Source organism: Pleurodeles waltl, chromosome 4_1 (assembly GCF_031143425.1).
Source record: "Pleurodeles waltl isolate 20211129_DDA chromosome 4_1, aPleWal1.hap1.20221129, whole genome shotgun sequence".
Classification (NCBI taxonomy): Eukaryota; Metazoa; Chordata; class Amphibia; order Caudata; family Salamandridae; genus Pleurodeles; species Pleurodeles waltl.
The window spans coordinates 585,076,180-585,103,562 of NC_090442.1; the positions used below are offsets into that span (position 1 = coordinate 585,076,180).

General features: G+C 42.7%; 1 protein-coding gene across 1 annotated transcript in view; it reads right to left on the minus strand.

Annotated features, from left to right (window-relative positions):
- Positions 1 to 27,383, minus strand: part of SOCS2 (suppressor of cytokine signaling 2) — a 211,274-nt gene that overhangs the window by 78,292 nt on the left and 105,599 nt on the right. The window contains exon 3 of the mRNA XM_069228965.1: positions 15,409 to 15,697. Coding sequence (XP_069085066.1) covers positions 15,409 to 15,535 — 127 coding nt within the window. The 5' untranslated portion in view covers positions 15,536 to 15,697. The remainder of the gene's footprint in view (positions 1 to 15,408; positions 15,698 to 27,383) is intronic.

Here is a 27,383-nt window from a genome sequence, read left to right on the forward strand (position 1 = left end):
GTGTTATACAGATAAGGAGTCGCCCTCACGAATATCCCACCCAAGTAACAATCTCCAATTGTTAAGTTATGGTGCTCCTGGAGGGGAAGGAACACCCCACTCCCCCAAACTTTCCCCAAGGAAAACAAAACAGGATAATGTCCAAGGCACACGTATATATTAAATGATTGTAGTCCACAGATCCAAAGGTACACATTAGTGTAATTCTATGGACTACCCATGTCATTTACAACCTCTTCTCCTAAGAATGTGATACCCATGCAGGCTAACAACATGTAACCTCCCCTACCACATTTATTAATCCCACAAACCATCTGCATGAGGTCACATGCGGCCAACCCATCCAACCCACTAATGATCAAATTGATTATTTATTTTGATTGTATTTTACTTGTTAATTGGTTGATTAGTTTATTCACCATCATCAAAATAGCTTTATTTCTGTCAATTGGCCATTATAGCATGGTTATAAAAGATAAAACAATATAAATAATTAAAACTGTATATTTCACATAAGATAATATAATAAAAACACGTAAACTAAAAATCACAACTATGTGACATTACAGATGTAAAATCCACATAACACTTCACATAAAATGAACACGTCAACGAGCAAAGCTTCCACATTGGACCCAGAAATCTCACCACTGGGATTACAAGTGCAGGGTAGGGATCAGACCTCAGAATTCGTAAGGCCACAAGGTGGAGACAAGTGCACAATTGTCTGCAAGTGAGAGCTAGCCATAGGCTACGTGGGCGAGCGTAAGACGGACAAACAAAGAAAACATAGGCATCACTTTCCACTGAAAGAGAACAAGCTAGCCAAACATCCGTTAGCCCAGCAGACCAGCCTGCGGCACAAGATTGCACGGGTAAGGTACCCACTCGAAATTGAAAGCATAACTTCCAGTCCAGAGGCACAGTAATCAGATCCCAGAATGGCTTGTATGTACTTACAGGCTTAAAATCAAGAAAATCGCAGGACAATCTAGAAGAGGCGGCCTTTCTGAAGTTGTCCACCTGTACTGTATCCCAATAAAGTGCATTCAAAACATTCTTGGGCTGGAAAGAAGGATGAGGATATGGGATAGTCCCATATGTTTATTAAGTTAAGAGATTTAAGTACGTTTTTAATATTTAAAGGCCATGGGACATTATGAAATTGATCCACCTCCATAATGTCCTGTAATGCTAGTACGTAATGAGCTAGTTCTGCGGTCGTTTATAGACACCTCCAGAACAAGAAAGGTCATAGCCTAGCTTTCCCGACAAGACTTTTCAGGTCGTAGCCTAGCTTTCCCCACAAGACTTTTCATGTCCATGTCATGCCGAAGCGGGTGCAAAGGGGTAATAGCAGGGAGGGAAAAAAAGATTGAGAATAAATTAGTTCTCCACACTTATAAGAGAATCTAGATTAGAACAGGTCCACAATTTTGCTCCACATAGGACAGAGGCCAAAGCTTTGACCTCATAAATGCGAAAGGCCAAAGAGATTTGCCTAGTGTAAAAATAACAATATTCCCTGTAGAGCGCACTCGTTTTTCGTCTGAGCTTCCTGACAGCTTTATCAAGATGAGGTTTCCAGGACACAGTTTTAGAAAGCATAATGCCCAGGTAGGTAAATCAATCCACTGTCCTGAGAGGTCCCCCACCCATAGCAACATGTCCCTTAAATGTCCTGTGTGGGTTAAATAACATCACCTAGGTTTTATTCCTTTTGATCTCCAGAACCAGGGTGAGACAAAACTCCTCAACACATTGGAGAAGCTTCTGTAGCCCACTCAGGGTCTTGGAGATCAACAAGGTGTCATCTACAAACAATAGGATAGGAGTCTTGGATCCATCCAACAAGGAGGCATCTGCTTCAACTGACAATAAAGAGGAGACAGTGTTGTTAACATATAATGAAAAAGGGTGAGGGCCAGAACCCAGCCCTGGTGAACGCCACACAACACTGGAATTTCCTCGGTCAGTTGATCCTGATTCCCTCACCTCACTTATGCAAAGTTTCCCTTGTGAAGGCATCAAACCATGGACAAAAGATGTGATGGTATTTTCATCCTGTTCAAAACCTGTCAGAGGGTAGACCTTGGTACCAGATCAAATGCAGATCTAAGCTCCACAAACAAAACATACAACACGCCCCTGCCAATTGTGCACCAGAAAGACAATAAAGAATGTAACACCTGGTCGATGGTTGAGACCTTTGTCCAAAAGCCTGCTTAATAGTGGCTAAGAATATCTTCATCAATCATCTATTCCTATTACTTGGCCAGCAGACATCAGGAAAACACTTTTTTAATGCAGTTGATTTTGCTTATTGGTCGATAATTGCTTGGAAGAGACCTATGCCCTTTTTTGTATACAGGAATAACAACTGCACCTTTCCATGATTTAGGAATTTCTGATCCTGTGGCTGTAAGATTAGCAATGATGAGAATATAATGTGCCCAAAGTCAGCCGGGACACCATCCAACCCTGCTACCCTACCACGTGCAACAGCTGAAAGAGATTTAGGGACAGGTATATCAAAAGATTTTGCACTCGCAAACGGTACAAATTGCTAAAATAGGCCGTTTGTGAATGCAAAATCGCCTTTCACAATGTGTGAAAGCATTTGCAGGCCAATATTAAGGAATCACAAAAATAGCGAGTCCCTAAAATTGCAACTTCACTTTTGGGAATCGCAAGTTCTGCTTCACAAATAGGTAATCACAAATTCAATTTATGAACCATTCGCAAATTGTGAATGGTCACAAAACTGGGATTTTGCATGGTCAATTTACCACCAACTCAAATCGGGTGATAATCAGGTTCAACCTATATAAAGAGGCCCAGAGTGCATCAGCTCTTTTCAACAATGGCTGCACTCTACATAATGGTGAGGAGGATGAGGATCCTGGCAGGTTTGAGGAGAGAGAGGGGGAGGAGACAGGAGCGCATTTTCAGAGTGCACATAACATTGTCTGACCAAACAGAGGAGGAGATTTATGAGAAGTATGGGTGAAATTCTGCAATGATATTAGGTCTAATGGCAGATTTGCAACCACAATTGTAATGACACACACACAGAAACAATGCAATCCCCACTCATGTGCAGGTGTTATGTTCCCTGCACCTCTTAGTCTCAGGAAGCTATCAGTGGGCAATAGTAGCAGCTAGAGGTGTGTCCCAAAGTGCACTCTCACGCTTCTTCCATGTATTCCAGAATGGAATGGAATCCCAGAATCAATGAGCACATCAAAATCCCCAACACCCAACAGGACTTGCAAGTCACAAAATAAAAATTCCGTCAGGTAGCCCGAAACCCACACGTCATTGGCTGCTCTGACGGGACGCATGTCGCAACCTGTCCACCATCAGCCAATTATTATATACAAAGAAATCGGAAATGTAGCCATTCCATGAACATACAGGTCATCTGCAATGCCTCACATATCGCAGATTTAGTGGTCAGGTTCCCTGGTACCACACATGACTTCTTTATATTGAGGCACAGTGGAATCTACACACAGCTACTTGGTGGAGAGTTTGGAGAAGGATAACTACTTGGTACAGAACAATATGGCATAATGAACAGATGAGGTTAGGGATGAGGTTAGTGATGAAAATAACTCAATATTCACTCCTGTCATTGTAGGAGGCAGTGCATATACAGTGTATTCCTTCATCCTCACATCATACCTCAATCCAGCTGCACCAAGTGAACGGCGTTACAATGCTGCAGGACGCAATTTGCGATTGAGAGGACCTTTGGCCTGCTGACAAGTCGCTTTTGATGCTTGCACAAAAGTGGCATGGCACTACAATACGTTCCTGAGACCTGCTGCAAGATTGCGACTACATTTGCTATATTGCACAGTTTTGTAACATTGAGAGGCATAACCCTGCAACCCTCTGATACGGAGTCCGGTGAGGATGAGAGCCCATTATCACCCTGACACCCAGGAGATGAATCAAGAGCAGCAGAAGTAAGACAAAGACGTGCAGAAATTTCAGGCAATTGTTTTTGATGTAAGTAATGAAGAATCCAAGTATTGTTCCTTATTGCTACAGGTATCACATTTATTGCCTTAACCTTAATGTCGAATATGTGGGCATACAACATAGGTAGTCCAAAAGCACTATATGTACTTAAATCAACTGCTTCACGATGAACATAATATAAGTAGTCCAGTGTCACAAAACAAAAAGCCCTGGAACGTGTCCCAATTACTTTTTGTGCCCACGCACTGTAATGGAACGGTCAGTGGGCTAAGCGGCATCTCTTGTTGAGGTTTCTGAGACATCACTGTATCTGGAACTCCGACGCCTATACTCCATAACAAGGGCAGTCACACTACTGTTCCTGCAATCCGGGCTGTCTGCATGTTCTCCATTGCATTGGTAACCTGCACCAATCCTGTGCATCGTCTTCAATGCAATATGCCATCTCCACTTGCATGCCAACAGCACGTCGTGACTGTAAAGCAGTTGCATTTGTGAGAAGATGGACCGATCTGCTAAACCCATCCAATCTACCCATCACCTGGTGCTGGTGCCTACGGTGGGTGAAATGGTCCTGCTGTAATTCAGTGCAGAGTTCCTTAATGGCATTCATAATCTCCCTTAAATTGTCTGCTGTTGCTTTTTGTCCTTCTGTCGCGTAGGCTCTCATTATTCTAATGAGACTACTGGATTTTGAGTGGCAGAATCGCCTGCGGTGTGGGAGATTGAGTCTTTCCCACTACAGGTGACGCCTGTCGCCCTAATCAGGGTTTTGCTCTGGCCAACTAGCAGTGCCTCATCTCTACCCAATGGCAAGGATGATTGGGCAGCAGAGCGCATGACATAATGTATTTCTCAAGGAAACCATGGTCACTAAGGTCTCATCCGTTTCTCTCGATTACATTAGTCTCACATACACAATGACAAACAGAGGCAGTATATGTTTCAGTAAGATTTTAATGAAGAGACTGCATCTTAGATAGCAAAGTATGGGCTCAATAAGCAGGATGATACAGCATAACAAGATTAAAATTGTGACAAGGAGAGTAAAGCATAGAAATAACGCTACCATATTGTCACTAGAGTCAATAGACTAATTCCTACCTAGGTTTCTAATAGAGCACAGCATGTTAAGCTCTAATTCTGCCCTTCAGGTTCCCCTGGGAAGACACCATCCCCCATACCTGAGCAAAGGCCTTAAGTCTGCATAAGCAGCTGTAGCGAAGCATTCAGCAATCAGCATATAGTTGTGGTTCTCTGGCTGGAATCTCCCTCTAACGTGTAAGTGACAGGGAAGTGTTTATATAATAAAACAGCTGAGGTTCTGAGAAAATGCCCCACGTAAAGATGTGTTTTTTTCTATGAATACCAGAGACAAAACTTTTACCACGTTCAACCTATCTTACTGCAGCCTTAAAAGAAGCACAGAGTGAGCAAGAATGTCTTGTTTGAGAACGTAGTGCTGGCCTGGGCATAAACAGCTAGATAGAGAGAAATACAACAAGAGCGCAAAAGTGGCTATTGTAAAAAAAAAAAAAAAAAAGCAGAGTAAAATATATCTAGGTTAAAGTGCACAGCGGCAGGCCTAGTATGCTAAAATAACATGCACGAAGCTATAACTAAAATGGCTACACAACACCCTCCCCTTGTCGGTTGAAGGTGGTTCAAGGCCTAAATATACATAAAAGCTACTAAAACTCAACCTAAGATATATATGTAAAAAATTTCAATAATGACAAGTTAAAAGGTCACATGAGCATATATAAAAGGACATTTTAAAATGGGAACATGTGGCACAAAAAGAAAGGACTGGATTTCAGGAGTCAGAGTAATTTTTTTAATTGCCAATTGAATCCGGGATAATGGAGGACAGGAAACCTTCCACTTCAGCAGGTGTGAAAGTTGGGAAGACATCGCCGAGAAGGACAAAGGAGCAGTCGTGTTCCATAGGCTGAGCCTCAGCCAAGGCAGCAGCATTCCGTGGTGTGCCCAATAATGAGTGAAGAGCCGCATACTCCAGGAAGGGCAACTCGTAAGCAGCTTCCCATAGCAAACGCACCATCAAAGCACATGTCCGGTAATTAACCCTCAGCGAGAACATTAACAGATCAGTGTCCAATGAAAGTAAGCGCTGTGTAGAAAGACAAACTTGCAGTGCATGTTCGAAAGAGCACCAAAAGCACCGAAACAAGGGCTGCACACAATACAAAACCGGTCTTAATGACAGAGACCAGTCACACTCCAATTCCTGCAGGAGTGTTATTCCAAAGTACTGCATCATGCATTCACGACACAGCTGCGCTGGTGGGAGCGCTTTCATTCCTCCTTGTTGCTGTAGGACAGCCATTGGGCATGAAAAGTAACAACAGCAAAATGCCCACTATTATAGCCAAAGTTATTGAAAATCCCCCCAAAATACTGGAGAATATTGAGTGGATGGCTGATGGTATTAAACCGAATATGGAGGAGAAGGTGTGACCAAAACCAGAATCAATAGTCTTAAAGAAATTTGTGATTCCAGTAGTACTGGACGCATTAAATATTCGTCCCACAAGTTCACCAAAGTGTCTCAGAAAGTTGGTACTTAAAAGGGACTGTATCTCCTCTGACGACCTTGACACCCGAAGTGCGTAGGTCTGGTGTGCAGATGTGAGAGACATGTGTTTTTGAAACAATAAAACCTTGAGTCTGCTCAACTTGTCAAAATTCACATTAGAAGTAGCAATATGGGGCCAAATGTCAGCTAGCTCTTTTAATCTAGTGGTTGGAAAAAGTACGTTCCCGCAGCATGTAACAATCTTAGAGACCGAAACAACATAAACTATTCCGGCTCGCATCCCACAACAGTCTTCACCCTTAAGGAGAACATAGCTGCCGTTTCAAAGCACCTGGAACGTAGGTCTAATTAAGGGGACTGGAACTCCCTTCAGATAACAAGCCAAGTTCGCTGCAGACGCCCCATGCAAGGACAGCTGTTTACAAACCATTGAGTGGTTGACAGAAGTCTTGTATTCACTGCCGCTAAGAAAGACTTCTTTCATGCCACTGAGACATTTGTACAAGAAGTGTACCTCCCACACTTCATGGATGTAACTATCTCCCAGCCTTTCATATCTGCATACCAAAATGTGTTTTAAACAGGACATGAATTGTAGTGTGGAAATAGGCAGATTAATGACCCCGTGTATCAGCCAGTCAGCAGATGGTATTTGAGCCACAGTAAAAGGCAACTTTTCTAACTTTTCGATGTTTAGCATGACATAAGTCACTTCTTCCTTAGCCATTAGTTGTTGGTGTCGCGTTAAATTAAAAGTAGAAAATATTTCCCTTGCACTGACATGTTGCCAGGGAACGTGACCTGCCTTCAGCGTTTATAGTGTCCAGCCCAATTGCATAATGGACCTTAGCTGACTCTGTCCATGGTGTAAGAAAGACATATCTGGTTGCATGATGTCCATAGCAGAAGAGACAATGTTATTTAAGGTGTATATCCGGTCGGACAAGGTATTAATCCCATTATCTACAACAGCTAATGCCTTCTGTAAATTTTCTTGGTCTATTTGCCTTAACCAGACAGCCGCTTCTTGTTGGGAAAGCTTCCAAATTTCATTATATACCTCATATAAGAAGCGCTTTCTGCATTTTTTTCTGAGGCCTAACAGAAAGTCCTGTAAGTCAGTATTATTAGACAGGAGACTGAGGTGTTCTCTAACCGCATCTAGTAAGGAACTCTGTAACCATTGCTGGCATAGTTTCCCTACACTTTATGTTGTTACTATACACGCGTGTTCGGATCATATGTAGCAAGGGTCTAGCCTACTAGTTCTAAAACCCCCAGTGGAGTTAATAAAACGTTTATAACACCAATTGGTATCTATGAGCCACAAAAACCACCCGCCAGAATGTGACATTGAAGCATTAAATGTGCCATTCAGGACCCATTCATCGAGCTGATCTTCAGTTACATTTATATAATTTATTTTTGCCATTTCTGAAATTTTGCTGGGGCAGGAATACTAGGCGTGTTCAGTTCCTTAATCTTTGCTAAGCCTAAACAACTTGTTTGTTGTAGTTTCATTTAAAAATATCATTTGAACAGGTATTAGGCATGCTCTAAATAAAACTTCCTTCCCCCCGTATTTCCCAATGTTTAGTTTCCCACACACTTTTTAAGTCAATCGACTTCGACCAATATTCATAGCCTTCTATAGTCAACCGGGAAACAAAGGAATCCCAATAAATAGATTTCAAATTAGTCAATAGTATGCGTACATTTTCTGTTGGTGGCAATTTAAAATAATATGACTAGCATCGTGCCCAGAAAAATATGTAAACTTTTCTGAGTATGTTTTAGAACTCCCTTGCGGTGGACTTGGACAATGTTCCTATTGTGTGTAATTAAAAACAGTCTTTTGGGTACTTGCTCTGTGGATGAAATGGTGCCCATAATAACTATAGCACAACATACCATAATTCTCTTTAGATTGATAAACATCTTCGTTTTCAAATACAGTGTAATACTGCAACTCAGTCATCATAGAATCAACTGTTTTCACATCCCAATGATCAGAAACAACTCTGGGTATTATTAAATCGTTCATTGAAAGTTTAAACACATATGGTATTTGAATGACCTCTGTAGGGCCGTATATATTGAATGTTACTTTATCCCACACAATCCCATCAGGAATTGGTATAGCGGAAATGTTCACAAAAGACAAGTCTCTGCGGACCTTGGGAGAAGAAATATGTGGTTTTGGGACCTCATCCACCAGTTCAACTGTTGATTTTTCAGGAAGGAAATGACATGTATTACAAAAAATGTTATAACAAACCCAATCCAAAGTAGGAAAGCCACAGTAAGATCCATGGAAGAATAAAGTAAGTTGCTTTAAGCCAATTTATCAGCTTACATGTTTTTGACAGTTCAGGTGTCGAAGAGGCGAATGAGTCCAAAACGTTGTCATTCATGTTGGCAAAGTATTCAGAAGCAGTTTCTACAAAAGCTGGAGCCGTGTTTGTAGGTGGAGTGGGTGATTCCCGCAGTGGTTCAGAATAAATGACGCCATCCGTCTGTGTTGAAGTTGTGTCAAATTGATCAATTGTTTCTGTATTATTTGTTGAAACAGATGTTAATTAGTAGAACTAATGCAAGATCATTTTCCACCCTCTCCAAGCTCGGAGAGGTATCAGTATTGCTGCTTACAGCTTGTAGAGGAACCTCTTGACCAGTAGTGACAGGGATTTGGGAACTACTGGCTGTTCCTTTTGGTCGGCTGTGCAGGATCAGCCACATGGTGTAACTTGACATTGTCAATCAATACAAAGTGTTTTTCTTTGGCAGCTGCCAACGGTGGTAGAATGACAGTTCTTGTGCCGTGTATTTCCAAGACTGGGACTGGTGCACGATAGGAAGGACCGAACTCCTTTTTTACAGTAACCCTTTCACGTACTAGATCCCCAACTGTAGGAATCCAGCTTGTAGGCGTTACAGGTACATCCTTAATTCCTGTGGAGGCAGCACTGTCAGAAGTGTTGTCATCACAGAACTGTTGTAATTCCTGTAAGACAGTGACACGTTTGTTTATGTCAAAGGGTGTTTCAGCCGCCTCCACGTCAGGACCATCAAGATCTAGAACATACATACGAGTTCCGAACATGCACTCATATGAAATACGACCCCCGCAGGGACCTTTTAGGCAGATTGTTAAGTGCTCTCTGGACTCCATACAGGTGATTGAGCCAACTACGGCCCGTACCTAAGACTCTGGCTGTTAAGGACTGCTTTAAATCATGGTTTAGTCACTCCAGCAACACTATTTCCCTTGGGATGAAATGGAGATGAGTACTGGAGTTGGACCCCCAATGAAGCCATGGCATACCGGAATGCCCTTGAGGCGAAAGCAGGGCCCTGGTCTGAGTGGAATGCCGCAACTGCATATGTACCGATAAAGAATTACAAATCTTTAATAACAGTCTGAACGTCAGCCAAGCGTTGTGGCCACACCCATAGAAATCTGGAGCAGGAGTCAATAGCGACTAAGATGTATTTGTATGCACTATCCGGTGTTAGGGGACCACAATGGTCCAAGTACACACGTTGTAAAGGTTTGTTGGAACTTAGTAGGGGTGTCTGCGGTGGGCGCTTAGCAGTGGAAACTTGAATTGTTGGCAGATGTCACAACAAAGGACATACTGCTTGGCCTCTTTGTATAGGCCTGGCCCCCAATAACGGGCTTGTAACAATGATATTGTAGCCACCACACCAGCATGGACAGATGCTGCCCCCTCATGAGCTGCTTTAATCAACTCTGGCCTTATATCTTTATTAGGAATATCTCGAACCCCTATGCCTGGTTTCTTAACCTCAACGTTCAGGCAGCCTCCCATTTAGTAGGAATATTTAGCAGGAATTGCTTTTGGAGAGGGCGTACCTTCAGCCGTAGCTTTCACGGCAGCCTATATGTCTTCGTCCAGTTTTGCACCTAAGCGGATTACTGCAGCAACAGTGGCTGTGGCTACTGCTGACTTTGCAGCTTTATCAGCCAGTGTATTCTCAGCAACGTGTATTCCAACACGCTGGTGTCCAAGTGTATGTGCGACATGGACATTTAGTAGCGTTTCCTTCAGATCCGCTACTTTCCTCCATAAAAGTCTGTGTTTAATGGTGTTGCCTTTAGAATCTCTGAACCCATTCTGGCGCCAGTAATGCAGGTATTCATGGAAGGACTGGACACAGTAGTACAAATCACAAACAATCAGCGTCAGCTGTGCAGGATCCGTATGTTCCAGTGCGATCACCAGAGCCTTTAGCTCTGCTAGCTGTGCTGTGAAATCCCCTAGGGATTGCGTATACGTATGTTAGGGACAACATTTATAATCCTCCATGTAGCCACTTATGACTGCACAAGCAGCAGAGTATTGATGCTTTGTGTCAATTGCAGGTTGCGCTGAGCCATCGGTGTACATGACTCTTTGATACTAATCAATAGACAGTGTGTTGGCAGGGACTGGGTATTCTAGTTCATATTGCAAAGATTCTTGAGTTTGTAATTTAGGGTAAAAAATGTAGACTACATCAGTGGCTGTCAAAGACGTTGCCCATTGTATCCAACATGGATGTAGTGGTTTAGCATTAGGAACGCTAGCTTTGGTAACAGCCTCAAGGGCTGGAATTGGAGAGACGAAAATAATGCGTTTGCCCTGGGCTAGAGGTTTTCTTTAATGACAGCCATCTGTACAGCAGTGAGAATTTTCTCAGTGGCAGCAAAGCGTTGTTCTGCTGCTCAGTACAAATGTGATTTGTATGCAATCGGGACTGTCTCACCCTCATTGAACGTTACATAGGTGAAACCAATAGCACCTGCAATTACTCTGATGACCAAATGTGTTTTGTTGTCCCTTGCATGTAAGTGTTGTGCTGCAAGCATTTCTGTCTGCAGGTCCCTGAGAATGCATGCGTGCTCGACTGTTTAAAATTTACTTGAAAAATCAGGACGTATTAAATCATATAACGGTTTTATGCATTTTGCATAATCTGGAATGTAAGTTCTGCCAAAATTTAGGAAACCCAATAGAGATTGGAGTGTTTTAATGGTATTTGGAGGTTGTAATGGTGCGCATGCTTCTAAGAATTGTGAAGCTAGGCTCTTTTCTTCACTCGATAGCTCATATCCCAGAAACAGGACGCTAAGGAAGGCTATTTTTTTTTTTTTAATTGAATTTTTAGCCAAATTCAGCAAATCCCACAACAATGCAGGCTACCCGTCTTAAGTGTTGCAGCAATTCATCATCTATGAGAAAGATATCATCTACATAGGACAATGCTTCAGGATCAATGTCGTGCAAGATTGAAGTCACACGCCTGCAAACAGTTCTGGTCTGTTCTTGTACCCTTGGGGTAAATGACAGAATTGTATCTGGGAGCCTAGTGCACTGAAACATGTTAAATCTCTGCTCTCAGGGGCTATATTTTAGCAGAAAAAAACATTGTAAATGTCCAGTGTTGTTTTGTATTTTTTACGCACTGTTGTTCATCAGTGCTGTGCTACGTGAGTTTTGTATAGCATATGTGTGTGTATGACTGTTTAAATGTCTGTAGTCTAAGACTATTCTGTATCAATGGTCCGGTCTGGCTGCTGGGAATAAGGGATTATTCATTGGGGAGATGCAGGGTTCAATTACGCCCTGGTACTTCAGTTGTGTGAGGATTTCTCTCACGGGTGCTTTAGCCTCATGTTTTATTGGATATTGGGACTGAGGTTGGGGTTGATTTTTACTAGGAATTACATGGTAGGTGGATTCTTTGTCCCAACAGACGTGGTTGCCATACCAAGCGGGTTTCTGCGCCAATGCCCAATCGATGGCGTAGGATTCTACGAGCTCTTCCGGAACAAGGGGGGAGAAAGAAGGTTTAATAACATCTTCCTCATGTGGGCATGTATAAATTCAGGTGGCCAATCTTGTTCGTCCAACAAAATATCGTATATATTTACCACACGATCCCAAAAGATTGCGTCTATTGTGTGTTCAATGTCTCCTTCTAACTTTAACGTTACTTTGTACACCTACAGGCGTGGAGACACGCATATCCGCAGTTTCTACTTGTAGCAAGTCATCAGTTTCTTTCACCTCCAGATGCTCTAGAAGATTTCGGCGAACTATTGTGACCTTTGCCACGCTGTCTAGAAGCGCTAGTGCCCACTTCCTGTTCTTCAAGAGGACCCTCTTCTTGAGTGGCATGTCGAACTGCAACTGCTGCCCCTTTTTTCTTTTTAAATTGGGGTTTTTGTTTGGGAGGTTTCTCTTCCTTTTTAACAGAAACCTCTGTTGAGCGATGGGATTCTTGTGTCAGTTTCACGTACTCAGTTCTTCGCTCTGACCGCCCACCTCTCTCACTGCGTTTTTCCGATGAGTCCTGAGAGGAACGAGATTGGCGTGTATCAGTATATTGATATCTGTCAGGTGTCTTTATATTATCCCTATTTCTAAGATTATATCTATTCTGAGGGGGCTCCATTCTCCCCTTTCTTTTTTAGGTGTTTGTTGCTTTTTATCCCAGCGTTTCTTAATACCCTCAGGAGCTTGCTTTGTAAAATCTTTATTAGATTTGCCCTGAAAATGTGGTTTTGTAGGTCTGGCCCCCGGACTGTCTCGACCAATGCTAGGGTAGGTCTCCGCAATATTTTGGCAGCTCGCGTTCTTGATCCTGTTGAGGAACATCCTGGAGCTGCATGCGTACTGCTAATGCGACCGCTTCCCCTTTCAGGTTACTCAATATAATTGAGGATACTGTGGCAAAGTTGCCCATTAATTGCATCCCCAAATCTAGGGCTAGGGCAGCCCCGTATTCATCCTGAATCTGTTTCAACACTTCCGGTAAGTTGGTAAGTGTCAGTGTACCGTGCGCAATAGTATAGAGTGTGGCAAATACCGTTCCCCATGTGTTACAGTTTTCTATTGTGGGATCCATCCCAAATGGCAAGCACATCGTTAGTATTCTATGTTTATCCTGAGGTTCCGAATGGGGAAATACTGCTTCCAGTGCATTTATTTTTTGAGCTAACCAAAACGGAATTTCTTCTCGTTTGGCGGGTACTTTACCCATGATCGAATGTACAGTTGCAGGGTTAATGCCTGGCTTCACTGCATGTGGTTGCGCTGGAGCAGCACGTGCTGGGTTTGTATTTAATGTTTGCATTACAAACTGTACTAATCGTCTGTATATTGCTGTCAGCTCAGTATATAAGCGACGGACTTCAGCTACCACTAAGTTTGCTAATGCAGGGTGAGGTGTATAAATGGCCAATAAAGAGCAGGTAGGACCATCATTGCTTAGAGGACCTAACCTAACAGGTAAAATTGTGTGGGGTAGGATGCCATCAAGCCAATTATTATGTTCTTGATAAAGTAAAGGTATTTCTAAATATGCGTATGCTATGTATTGTCCCGGTACGTCTGCAAGTATATAGTGATGAAATATATTTGTGTTCCCATCAACTGCTGGAAATGTGAGCCAAGAATAAAAGACTTATGTTCTATAAGCTGCATGTGCGTCCACCACAAATGTGACTGGACCCCCTTGGGCCGTTAGGCCATTTGCCATTAAATCGGCAGTCAGGGATTGTCTCATATCAACTGCAATTGCTACCTGCTGCAGATTCGCCATATTAGATGGTAAATTTGTTCAGAGATAAGCACACCAAATGGGGATTTTCCTTTTAGAGTTCAAGCTTGAACAACCTCCAGCGACAGATAGGTGTTCCCTAATTAGCTGAGGAGGGAATCCTCAATACCACGGACGTCTCCGGATATAGTAACGAGGTGTCTTTGAATATAGTGAGTCAGAGATACTCAGGGGGACCCGAAAATTAGAGCCTGACAAACGTTGGCGGCGCCATGTCGCATAGGCTCTCATTATTCTAATGAGACTACTGGCTTTTGAGCGGCAGAATCACCTGCGGTGTGGGAGACTGAGTCTTACCCACTACAGGTGATGTCTGTCACCCTAACCTGGATTTTGCTCCAGCTAACTAGCAGTGCCTCCTCTCTACCCAAAGGCAAGGATGATTGGGCAGCTGAGTGCATGGCGTAATAGATTTCTCAGGGAAACCGTGGTCACTAAGGTCTCATCCGTTCCTCTCAATTACATTAGTCTCACATACACAATGACAAACAGAGGCAGTATATGTTGCAGTAAGATTTTAAAGAAGCAAATGCATTTTAGATAGCAAAGCATGGGCTGCAATAACCAGGAAGATACAGCATGACAAGATTAAAATTGTGACAAGTAGAGTAAAGCATAGAAGTAACGCTACCATCTTGTCACTAGAGTCAATAGACCAATTCCTACCTAGGTTTCTAATAGAGCACAGCACGTTAAGCTCTAATACTGCCCTTCAGGTTCCCCTGGGAAGACATCATCCCCCATACCTGAGCAAAGGCCTGAAGTCTGCATAAGCAGCTGTAGCGAAGCATTCAGCAATCAGCATACAGTTGTGGTTCTCTGGCTGGAATCTCCCTCTAACGTGTAAGGGACAGGGAAGTGTTTATATAATAAAACAGCTGATGTCTGAGAAAAAGTCCCTACGTAAAGATGTGTGTTTTTCTATGAATACCAAAGGCAAAAACAGCTAGATAGAGAGAAATAAAACAAGACCGCAAAAGTGGCTATTGTAAAAATAATGAATGAAGTGGAATAAAATATATCTAAGTTAAAGTGCACAGCGGCAGGCCTAGTATGCTAAAATAACGTGCATGAAGCTATAACTAAAATGGCTACACAACACTTCCAACACTGTTGCATTCAGCTGGCACATGTTGTGATTCATAGGCACCAACTGCCTGTACAATTTCATGTACTTACATTGTACTTCAACATTAAGGACTCCAGACCTCCAAACATAGATGGGCCCTCACCTTCCTTTGAGCTCTGCCTGACATTTGCTCTACGTCTCTTGAGGGGAGTGTATTGGCGCTGGAAAAAGGACCGACGTCTGTGGGTGCATCTATCCGCTGAGGGTGGTATATACAGGTCTTCTGTCATTAGACTCTAGGTTGAACTCAGGGAGTGGTTCCACTGTTGCTCTGCACCTAGGTTGTGCAAGTGTTGTGGGTGGTATGGACACAACGTTTTCGACCTCAGACCATGGCTGACTTTCCTCATTCCCCCGAGTTTCTGTTTCTGCTGCATGTGGGGCAGGGACATCTGCAACATCAATGAGCAGTATTTTAGTTACAAATTACTTTTTGCATGTTTCAGTTCAAAGTTTCATTTTGAAGTAAACAGTTTCCCTGACATAGTGTTTCTGCTTGTCATTTGTCTTGTCTATCTGCGCGGGGATGCACTTTGTTGCAATGTTTGATCTTGGTTCACTGTTGGAGTATGGCCTACCACTCTCATAAGGCATTGTTGGGTTGCATGGAATGTGTGGCATGGACCATTTTTATCAGTGAGTGTTAACTTTGATTTCCTGTAGGGGACAATTTCCCCTGCACATATGGTAATTCAAATAATCGTTGTCCTTACCTTTGCTGGTGCCTGTTGTGGCTGAGGTCTCTATGTCAGTCACCCCAACAATGATTTCAGAGTTGCCTCCACCATGTCCTCCAAGGGGGTGGATGGTGGCTAGGTGGATGGCCCTCCACCAGTGTTCCTTGCCTGCGTAATCCTGGTTGCTACTCTTTTCTTTACACGTGTACATAAATCCTACCAGCGCTTGTGTATCTCCTCAATGAAGCGCTGAGCCACACCCACTGCGCTGATCTTTGGCTGGGTTTCAGCCCATATTTTTCACTTCTCACTCTCTAAGACATGGAGTGTGTTTTTCCCAAAGAGCTTGTCATGGCTCTTAACCACCTCTTCAGTGAGTACCTCCAGTTCCTGCTCACTGAAATTCAGTTTCCTCTTTCTGCCTCCAGCATCCTTTACATGGTGTGTTTTGGTCCTGGCTGACACTCCAAATTGGCTCCCTAATGCTCAGCTCAATGAGTCTGCCCCCTCCTGTGGTTCAGGCTTCTGGAAACAGCATGAATTGGCCCACTTCCCGGTTATGAGGTCATCAAGCTGCTCCAGAATGCAAAAATCACAAATTGCGATTACCAAATAGCGTTTCACTATTTTACTGAGTCACTATTTGATAATCGCTATGTGAAACGCAAATTTTTGGTCATCGGAAAAAAAATGGCGAATCCTATGTTACATCTCATTGCTATTTAGCTATGACTAATGCGGTGCTTCATACATATGGCCCTAAGTCACATCAGAGATGTAAAATAGTGGGGTTAAAAGAAGTGGACAATGCGGATGCAATATAAGACCAATGGTGTTTTGTGTCGAGACATCTGAGTAAAGGTCAGAAAAATAGTCGACCCAAGCTGAGGGAGTAACCTTGTTTACAGGTTCACTAGGAGCCATGACGTAATTGCAAGCTAAAAGTTGCCAAAACAAGATGGTATCTTTAGCTATGCAAGCAACATAAAGGGTGCTCCACTTCTGTAAATCCCAGTCCCTCCTGGCATGTGCCTTAGAGGCTTTATAAGCTTTCTTAGCTTGATAAATGTTTGCAGTCTCTCTCAAACTAATTGCACAAGCTAGGGAATGCTGCGATTTCCTACAGTCTTTATTGAACCATGGGTGCTTTATGATTTCCTTGTACTTTGGGTTCACCCAGAACAACAAAGTACCCTGCTATACGTTTGAAGAAAGCCTCGTGGACACTGATCAGTCCATCTGAGTGAGCAACTCCTCCTTCGTCAATGCCTTCCAGGATGTTAGTGAAATCCACATTAAGGGTAGTTAAAAACCCTGGACGGGTAACTATCTGGTGCCACTTTAAATGGCGCCTGTCTGTTGTCACTGTAACTTCCCTAGATACAAGAGATGGCCTAGGAACGGACGGCATAGATGCAAATAGTGCATTTAGACTCATAGAGAGGGGATATTGCAATTAGACTCAATGAGAGGGGATTGTGGTTGCTTTTAATCCACTTAAGCACAGACATGCTGAAATATGAAACATTTTGTTGAAAATGTGACTTAGTTTATTCAATATTTGCTTGCAATGAAGTAGAATTAGTAAATTTGACCCTTCCAAAGTCCATCACTTTTCCTAGTGTTGCTCAGATTGGAGTGAGAATAGTAAATCTGACTGCTTCAAAGCTTAACACTTTCCCTACTTTTGGTTTTAGTAGCACACTGACCAACTAGGCCGAAACCGGTTTTGGGTTGCTTGTATTATATGGATAGGACCGTGCTTGGCCTTTTGGGATAGACTGTTCCCAATCGAGCAGGACCAAGGTTGATTTGCATATGGCTGGGTCTAAACTGAGGTAGCATCGGGGGCAAAAAAACTATGAGCTGGAATGCTACCCTGACTATTTGCTAGTGGTTAGACTATTTGCAAGCACGCCTCCCATCATGTATTGTGTGTATGTTTTAAATATTTGATTCATTATTTTTTGCAATTATTTTAATTTATATTTGTTTTTTTATGTTTGTAAGTTGTATTTGTTATCTATTTTAATAAGTATATTTTTATACTTAAAATGTTTTAAAATTAATATAGTATATAACAGTTACATTTTAAAAGAACTATTTTTTGTTGATATTGTGGTCTTCTATTTTTTGTCCCTATTTTTGACTCTACATACAAAGAATATAAAGTTGAAATTTGTTCTCAATATTTTTTGGAGAGATTTTTTGTTTGCAATATTTTGTCAGACAACTCGCCTGACAGCCAGTAGTAAAACAGGACACAGTGGTAGTGGCAGTCAGGGCCAACGCCATAGATACTGAAGGCATGGCCAGCCCAGGCAAGGAAATCAAACAATGACTGACTCACAGAGAAAAACTACCTCCATGCCAGAGCCATTAATGTTTTGGGGGGTGTTGGTGCTGAAAATCAAAAGAGAATGCCAAGTGGGAGAAAGGTCATGGCTACCCACCCAGCATTCAACATTGATAAAAGTGCATTCACCTTTGAGGTGGGTGCACTTTCATCACAGACATCTCTTAAGGCAGGTGGACATCGCTCTAAAGCAATGGACTCATGTGATCTGACAGGAAAGTGGGCACAGTTAAACATATAATGACAATCCCTTAGCTCATTTCTCCCTGAAATCCATCAGCATACCGCTGTTAGGACAGATCTGATTGAACATGAGAAAATAAACTATTGTTTTCAAGATATTTATATGGTAAGAACATAATGTTTGTATCCATTATCTTTACTGCAGAATATTGAGTAAGGAATGGGCTACAATTATCCTCGTAATTAGAGTTGACTTCAGTTTAAAAAAAAACAATAGCCACCTGCTTCAAGAAAGTTGGGAAAATTCCTCTTTTAAGGGCTGCATTAACTAACATGGCCAGCTCCACAAGGGGTGTGGCCAATGTATCTATGTGGCAGACATGTGGTAATCAAGCTCTAATAGATATTATCCAACATCTGACTACATCCTGGCAAATATGTGCTTAAAATATCAAAAAGGCTCTTGCATGGGCAAGCTGTAATACCTTGCTTTCTTAGTGGTGGTATCATGCACTGTCCAACTGCTTGAGATGCCTGCCTAGGGCAGGCTTGGAAAGAAGTGAAATGACAGCGGCGCATGGCCAATAACAAAAGGATCAAAGTATAGGTTGTGGCAGGGTGTCAAGCTGCATTGTCCCAAAAGTCACAACTTACCATAGCAGCAGTTGCCTCCAGGACCCCAAATAACACTGTATCTTGGTGGTAGGAAGCATAGGGATGTCCCTGATGTGCTGGAGGAAGTCTAGGAAGCAGAGAAAAACAAGCTCCCAACAGCTGCTGCAAGGGCTGAATGATGTAGCGTGGCTTGGTACGAATAGCAGAAGTAGCTGTGAAGAAGAGGTTAAGTATTTTCCCCCTCTCGGTGCCCTTTGTCTGGGTCCATTGATTTCTCCTGTGCAGATTACACGTCAGTTATGCAGATTTGAGCAGTGCACAGATGAATAGATATGATGGTGACACTGCAATATCTGAGATTATGGCACATCATATGGATATTGAAGTTGAGGTGACTACTGAACTTTAGTAAGTGGGCCGCAGAACACTTCTACATAACAAAACAGGGGTGATTCAGCAGCAGACAGTGTGGCCTACCTTTCTGCAGGCAGTTGTTTTAAAGAAAATTCAATGTCACCATATGCCTTTATACACAAGAATTGTAACTATGGAGAGTAGCATAACTCAATGGGAGGTAACCCTATGCTAGTGTCAAGATGGAAAAAGATAAAGAACCAGTGGGCTCACAGCAACTAAAATAAGAATTACATGCATTAGCTGTGGCAGTCAGACAGTCTGACCCTCCTCCCCAATGGCGGTCCTGCCACTTTTGGTACTGGAGATTCTAAAATGTTTTCTGGAGAGGCGATCTTGCAAGTAATTAAAGAGAACAAATCCTCCCTTGAAGCTAAATGATTAAAGAGAACAGATTCTCCTTCAAAGGTAAAATTGATAAAAATTGTGATTTTTCATGTAAGGACCTCAAGGATATCCTGTTTGCCAGAAGAATTGGGTGGGTCGACCATAAAAATAAGATGGGTAAGGACGACTGTATTATTATAAATGTCAGATATCCAGCCCTGACTAAAAGGCTTCTCTCTAGCCATCGCTCTCCTGTCCCTAGTGCTGGTTCTATGGCCATGGGTATGGTCCCCTTGGGCTATTTTTATGATCACGTGCGAGTGTGTACTGGGGACTCTTCTGGATCTGGTAGAAATCTCCCCATGGGACAATTCAGCCTACAGGCATATAGTAGAAGATCCAATAGCAACCTATCCCTGGAAGGGGTGGATTGACAATGCGCTAAGGCACTGGCTATACAAGAAGAGGTGCCCCACAGTGTAATCTTATCTCGTGGAATATTGCGGGCTATGACGCTAAGCTATCTGATCAAGCATGGGTTGGGTGTGTGGCTAACTATGATGTTATCATGCTTCAGGAAACTTGGTCGGCGGGACTGGCTGTGTGGGATGGGTATGACAGATATGCAATTCCAGCTGTACAGTCTCTTGGGGGTCGCTCGAAAGGTGGCCTGGTTACTCTAATTCGCCTCTCTAAGATAGTGGGTGCTTTCCAAATTAAGTGTAACCATCAAGGTATATTGCTGGTATGGGTACTCTTCTCCAATCATTTTAATGTATTATTGGTCAACTTTTATAATGCTGTGTGGGGTTTGGGGTGCCAAATTGGGGCCCTGTTCTCCATTCTTAAGATTATGAAAGATAGAATGGAGAAGGTGGGATTGGAATTTCGTGCCATCATCGCCGGGGACTTTAATGCCAAGTTGGGCCGGTCCAGTACTGTGGTTAATCCCTTCATCCGGGACGTCGAGGTCTTTTCAGCGCAGGGTCCGCAGGACTCCAGAGGTAGAGATCTACTAAAGGAACTCGGGTGATGGGCCTCCTGAATTTCTATGATATTGAAGCAGTAGGCACTCACCATCTTCCAACTTATGTTGGAAGAGGGTCTGGATCCACCATTGACTATATTTTTGTGTCCCCTCCTATGAGAAACTTGGTGATTGGGGGTAAAGTGTTAGGCGAGTGCTTTAGCGATCATAATCCCCTTATATTGTCCTTTAAACTCCCTGGGGCCATACGCTTACTAGGACGAGGCAGGCCTGCTATGGTGGTGACAAAGGATCAGGGTAGGCGGCTTGGGTGGAAGCAAGTAGACCCCCAAAAAGTTGTGGGAAGGGTTGTGGGGGATAACCTACATCTATTTATGGAAATACTCCTGACAGAAGCACCAAATCCCACGACTGTTATAGATGCGATAACAGTAGTATATGCAGCAGTTAGAGACTGTCTCTTTGTAGTAGGCAACCACCCTAATAAACGTAAATGTGGTTGGTACGACAAAGCCTGCTATGATGCAAGGGCAAATTTAAAGATGGCTACCAAGATTCACTCTAGAGATTGGGTTCTTGTAAAAGAAGCCAGAATAAGGTATAAAAGGACCCTGAGGGATAGTAAGCTAAAATATAAAGATAAATCCTGGGAAGAGTTAGAGCGTGCTACAGCTTTGAAAGACCCCAGCCTGTTTTGGAAGGTGGTGAATAGAGGTTCCTTTGAAACAGAAACCTCTGAGGGCCTTGGATGTAATATAGCCCCGGAGGCCTGGGTAACTCATTTCTGTAGTATATTTGAGGGTACCCCCCTAAGAAATATGCAGGAGAGTGTGTCCGATGAGGCTCCTAACCTAGCAATCAGATTCTCACTACAGGAGGTTATTGATGCGATACAGAGTTGTGCGTATAATAAAGCTCCGGGCCCGGACTCAATCCCGATGGATCTGTATAAAGCTAACCCTCAGTTATGGGTACCCATTCTCCTAAATGTTCTCAATGCAGCCGTTACAGTGGGCATTCCTGCCTCTTGGAGATTGGCATGTATAGTCCCAGTGTTTAAAAAGGGTGATCGAAATGATCCTAAGTCTTATCGCCCTATTTCACTGCTGGATTCCTCTGTGAAGATTCTGGGACGGATTATCCTAGGTCGTCTGGAGGCCTGGATGATAGGAAATGATATTTTAAGTCGGGAACAGTATGGCTTCAGGGAAGGCCTCGGCACGCAAGAACAGTGTCTTAATCTACTGATGATAATCAACAAATACACACAGGCCAGGAAAGGTACCCTTTATCTTGCTTTTATGGACCTTAGCTGTGCTTTCGACAAAGTAAACCGGTCTTTATTATGGGAGAGGCTAATTCAGTTAGGGTTGGACCCTAATATTGTAGAGCTTCTCCGATATCTCCATTCAGGGACAGTTGCAAACGTGAGGGTGGGCCCAAATGGGGAATGCTCGGAGGCTTTCAAGCTTTCAAGGGGTGTGCACCAGGGGTGTGTCTTGGCCCCTACCTTGTTCCTTCTATACACAAATGGACTGTCAGATTTTCTGGTGGAACACTGCAGGGATGTCCCGAAGGTGAAGGGTATTGATATCCCTGTGCTGACGTATGCGGATGACGCGGTCCTTATGGCCCGCACGATGAATGGTCTCCGAGAATTAGTTAGAGCTTATGTTGTCTTTATGTCAGCTTTGGGACTGGAGGTCAATTTTAAGAAGTCGCACTTTATGGTTTGTGGTAAACCTATGAGTAGGGTGGGGGAGCTAAGGGTGGAGGATCAAGTTATTAGCAGAGTCCATGAGTTCCCATACTTAGGGGTCATTTTTGATGAGAAAGGATCTTGGAAACCCTGTATTGCTAGAAGGATCGTGCTTTTTCATGCAACAGTTGGTGCAACCTTTGACTTTGCGGCTAGGGTAGGTAGCAAACCTATCAAACCCCTGCTTGAAATCTTTAGGCAGAAATGCCTACCTGTCCTTCTGTATGGTTCAGCACTGTGGGGTTTTAGGGATACCCAAGCCCTTATGGTGGAAGAAAATCGTTTCTGTAGAAGGCTTCTGGGTGTTGGACAAAATATTCCTGGATTTTGCCTTCACCTGGAACTGGACCTTGAGTATGTACAGGACTCTACCCAACTGGCTCCCCTTTTGTTATGGATTTCAGTTTGGAGTAACAAACATGCCTCTCTTAACAGGGATATCCTAAGGGATTGTTTGGCCTGCGACAATGTAAAGCATATTCCCTGGCTGTCGCACATAAGGAAGATGGCACATGACCTGGGGCAGCCTGAATTGTTTGATTATCCAGAGGACTTGACTAGCTATGATAAGAAATGGGTTAAGGATAACTTTCAGAGAATCCAGGAGAACAAGAGGGAGGGGGAGGCTCTAAGGAAAAAATCGATCAGGGAATTTACTATGCTAAAGACGTGGGTGGGTCCTGAGCGATATCTTTCAGAAATCAAGGATGTGAGGGAAAGGTCTCTCATAACTCGATTTCGCTTGGGGCTCATTAGAAGTAATTTGTGCTTCCCCCTAGGTCAGTATGGGGAGAAAGGTATTAGACCCTGCCCCTGTGATGGGGTGTCCCATCAGACCTTGATCCATTTTACACTGTTTTGTGCCTTTTATGCACCATTTAGAACCCGATTTCTACTACCGCTCCTTAGGCCCAAGGGTTTTGTGCAATATCGTCCTGCTTTCATGTGGCTGCAAATGGCCTCAGATGTACTGGTATGGAAGGGCCTGGGATCATTCCTGAAGGGAGCTACTACTTGGCGCAAAAATGTAGAATTTTTAGAATGATTTTATTTATTTGTTTTCAGTTTTTATGAATGAGGTTTTTATCTTTGTCTGTTTTCTATTTTTATATATATATGTCTATATATATATTTATATGTACATGTTTTTATGATGGGTGCTTTTATTATACAAGGTTTTTATTGGTATTTTTATAATGTTTTGGTGATTATGTGTTGTAATGGATGAATTTTTTCATACCGAATAAAGCTTCTTCTTCTTCTTCTTCTTCTGATAAAATGAAGATTGATGGATCTCTTATCAGACAAGGCATATGAAATATGGTTGACAGACTCATGAAGGCAGAGGGAAGATTTAAGCAATTGAAAATATAAATTGTTCTATGAATAAATGAGAATTTGTTGTGCGATTACATAGTATCATTACAAAAGACAAGAGAATATGTACATCTACAATTTAAAAAAGATAAATGTTTAAATGCTAATCAATCGTGAACCATAAAAAGCTCTGACAACAGGCAGATAAAAATGTACATGATATGGTGCTAGGGATTAAGGAGTTTCTCATCTGCTGTCATAAATTGAACAAACCTGTAGTTCAGGCGGGTGTTAGCCAAATCAAGACATGCAATTAGTGCTTTGCAACAGGTCTGAATAGCCACAGCTAGAACAAGGTTTTAGCAGGAGTGATCAAGCCTTGATTGGAGAACAACAAGTACATAAAATATGCAAACCGACTCTTCATGATAGTCACATAACCTGCAAAAATTGTCTTTGTCTCTAGGGGCATAACCTGCAAAAATGGTCTTCGTCTCTAGGGGCCCATGGAGGTGCTTGAGCCCTACACAAGTAAATTTCAAAACAATACTATATTAGTTTTAACTCTAACTTTGGGAAAATGCCTGAGAAAAAGTATTCTTCGTCTGCAACATTCATTACTAACCAAGCATGTGAAAAGTTTGTAAATGTGCTTCTGTGCAGTACATCTGCAACAATCCTCATTGTTTTTTTTTTGGTATTTTCTCAAGAAACGGGTAGCTTGTGCATGTAGATCATACTTCTAAATACAATGTTTTTACAAAGGTCTATAGAAGATTAAGCCAGGTACCTGGAGTTAACATGCCATATAAGATTTTCCAAGAGATTTTTGAGCTGGTCATCACTTTGTGTATAGGTTTTGTATAACAAGACAGCCTTTCCATTTTTGATCATTTAAGGTGAATCCAAACTGTATTTTTTGTTGAGAGGCTTTAAATGGAAGACAGAATACTTGCATATGTATTATAGAAATTAGTGCATTTCACCTGGTGGCCAAAGACTCTGCCAGAACAGCTAAACCATATGGCAAGGTTGGCTGAATGTTACTTTTCATTGCCTTAAGTCTTGGGTCAAACAATGGACAATGAACTTTCAATAGTAGTGACTTGAAGGCCTGGCCCAATGAATTGCCTTTGATTGTAAGGCGTATGTACGATTCTGGAAGGGTCTGTAAAAAATAATGCTAAAGTATTTTATACTTGCATAGATTTGCTCTTTTCTTTATGTAAGTTCCATGTCCCATTTTTAACTGTTCACCTACCAATAATAATTGTTCATTTTTACTGTACATACTTGTAATGAGAACTCAAACAGTCCAATAGTCTTTGCACTCCTATCAGAGTTTTGCTTAAAAGAAATGCCGTCTGCATACTGCAGAAGGGGCACTTGTAAGTTGCCCAGTCTTTGAGGATCTACTGCTAGATTTTTAAGGGCCTCATAGAAACCACCAATTCCCTTGGAGATCACACCCTTGCTACAAATTTGAATCTGTACCCATGTATTGGAGTAATGGTATTGAATTGTTTTTATAGAGTCCAGGGCATAGTCCATTTACTCAAATTTTCCCAGAGCACTTTCCCTGTGACTTTGTTGAATTTGGCTCTAAAGCCAATCAAGGAAGTATACAATAGTAATTTCATTGTTATGGTCTTATATGCGAGGATGCACATTTTAAAAATGTTAAGCACAATACCAATACCCAGGCAAAAACTAGATTGTATAACTGACAAACAACCTTCTTCTTCATTCTATTTTTCAAGGTTCTGTAGAACGCACTTGGCAAAAAAATCTTCCTCAATGTCTAACATCTTCTTTATAGATGGGTTAAAATATGGAACCTTGTTGTGATTTTAAACATTTTTTGAAAGTTAAACAAAAATTGAAAAGCATTGTGAGTGCCTTAGGGCAAGAGGAATCATTGGGTAAGGTGTAGGAGATGGTCTACTAACATTAATTCGCCATCTTTTAAAATTACCTTTTTTACAAGTACAAGATTTACATCATGAACTGAAATAAAAAGTGTTTTTTGCCGGGTGCATGGGGAAGGACAAATTAAACTGAGGATGTAACTGACCATTTAATATTTAAGGGGTAATAACTGTGGGAAAATGGCTACATTTCTTCTGGGACACTTTTAAATGCACTATTCCATACTTGCAGCAAAGGGAGACGACATTACAAAGTTACAATTATGTCTTGAAAAGTAAATGGTCTTAACGACAAAGTCAATTGGGACTGTCCTACAATATGAAAAAGAAATGGTTTAGTGGTGCCGATACTGCAGAAAACACATCTCAAGGGGGATAAATGTGAATTCTCTGGTAAAGTTGGCTATAAAGGAGTGTTCCAAGGGCTTCACAAGAGGTTCAAGGGTAGTGGCTAATCTCTGCCTTAAATCCCAACCACTGTGCAGATCCAAGTTGATAAACTAGGCATATTCATACTAGTGTAGAAAAGAGAGTGACACACACACGCAACACACAACACGCAACACCCCCACGCACACCCACAACACCATACACACAAATACATGCTGCAAAATGACATATAAACCCCCAGCCCCCTGGAAGAACGCAAGGACAAAAGGAAATGATTTGAACAAATGTAATCATGTGAAATATCATTATCAAAATTCAAAAGCCAGTATATACAATTATGTACACCAACTACACAAGTTCGGATAGTGCACCAATCATTGTCAGTGGACCACTGGGCCCAAAATGCATGGGCGAGGCCCACACATGATACCTGACTCCAAACGGAGAGAACACTGGAGGGGCATCAGATAGAAAATATACAGGCACCTCAGGGGGAGGAGGGGGCACCTCAGCATGATGAATGCACGCCGCCACTGCTCTACGAGGGGGCTCCATGCCCACAGTTTGTCCTGGGGAGTGCAAAGCCACAGTCTCTCAAGTCTCTCCAGTGGGTGATTTGTCCACTGCTGCATCCTGGGGAGTGCAAAGCCACAGTCTCTCAAGTCTCTCCACTGGGTGGTTTGCCCACTGCTGCATCCTGGGGAGTGCAAAGCCACAGTCTCTCAAGTCTTTCCAGTGGGTGGTTTGCCCACTGCTGCATCCTGGGGAGTGCAAAGCCACAGTCTCTCAAGTCTCTCCAGTGGGTGGTTTGCCCACTGCTTTATTCTGGGGAGTGCAAAGCCACAGTCTCTCAAGTGGGTAACTGTCTCCACTGGTTCTGGAGGGGGCTTTGTGCCCAGAGTGCTTCATCCTGCCAAGGACTGAGGTAGTGGATGTCATTCTCCACTGGTTCTGGAGAGGGCTTTGTGCCCAGAGTGCTCGGCGGTGTCAGTCGTGGCGGTGCTTGCGGCGGTGTCAGTCGTGGCAGTGCTTGCGGTGGGGTCTGTGGTGGCGGTGCTGGCTGCGGGGTCTGTGGCGGCAGTGCAGGCAGCGGGGTCTGTGACGGCGGTGCTGGCAGCGGGGTC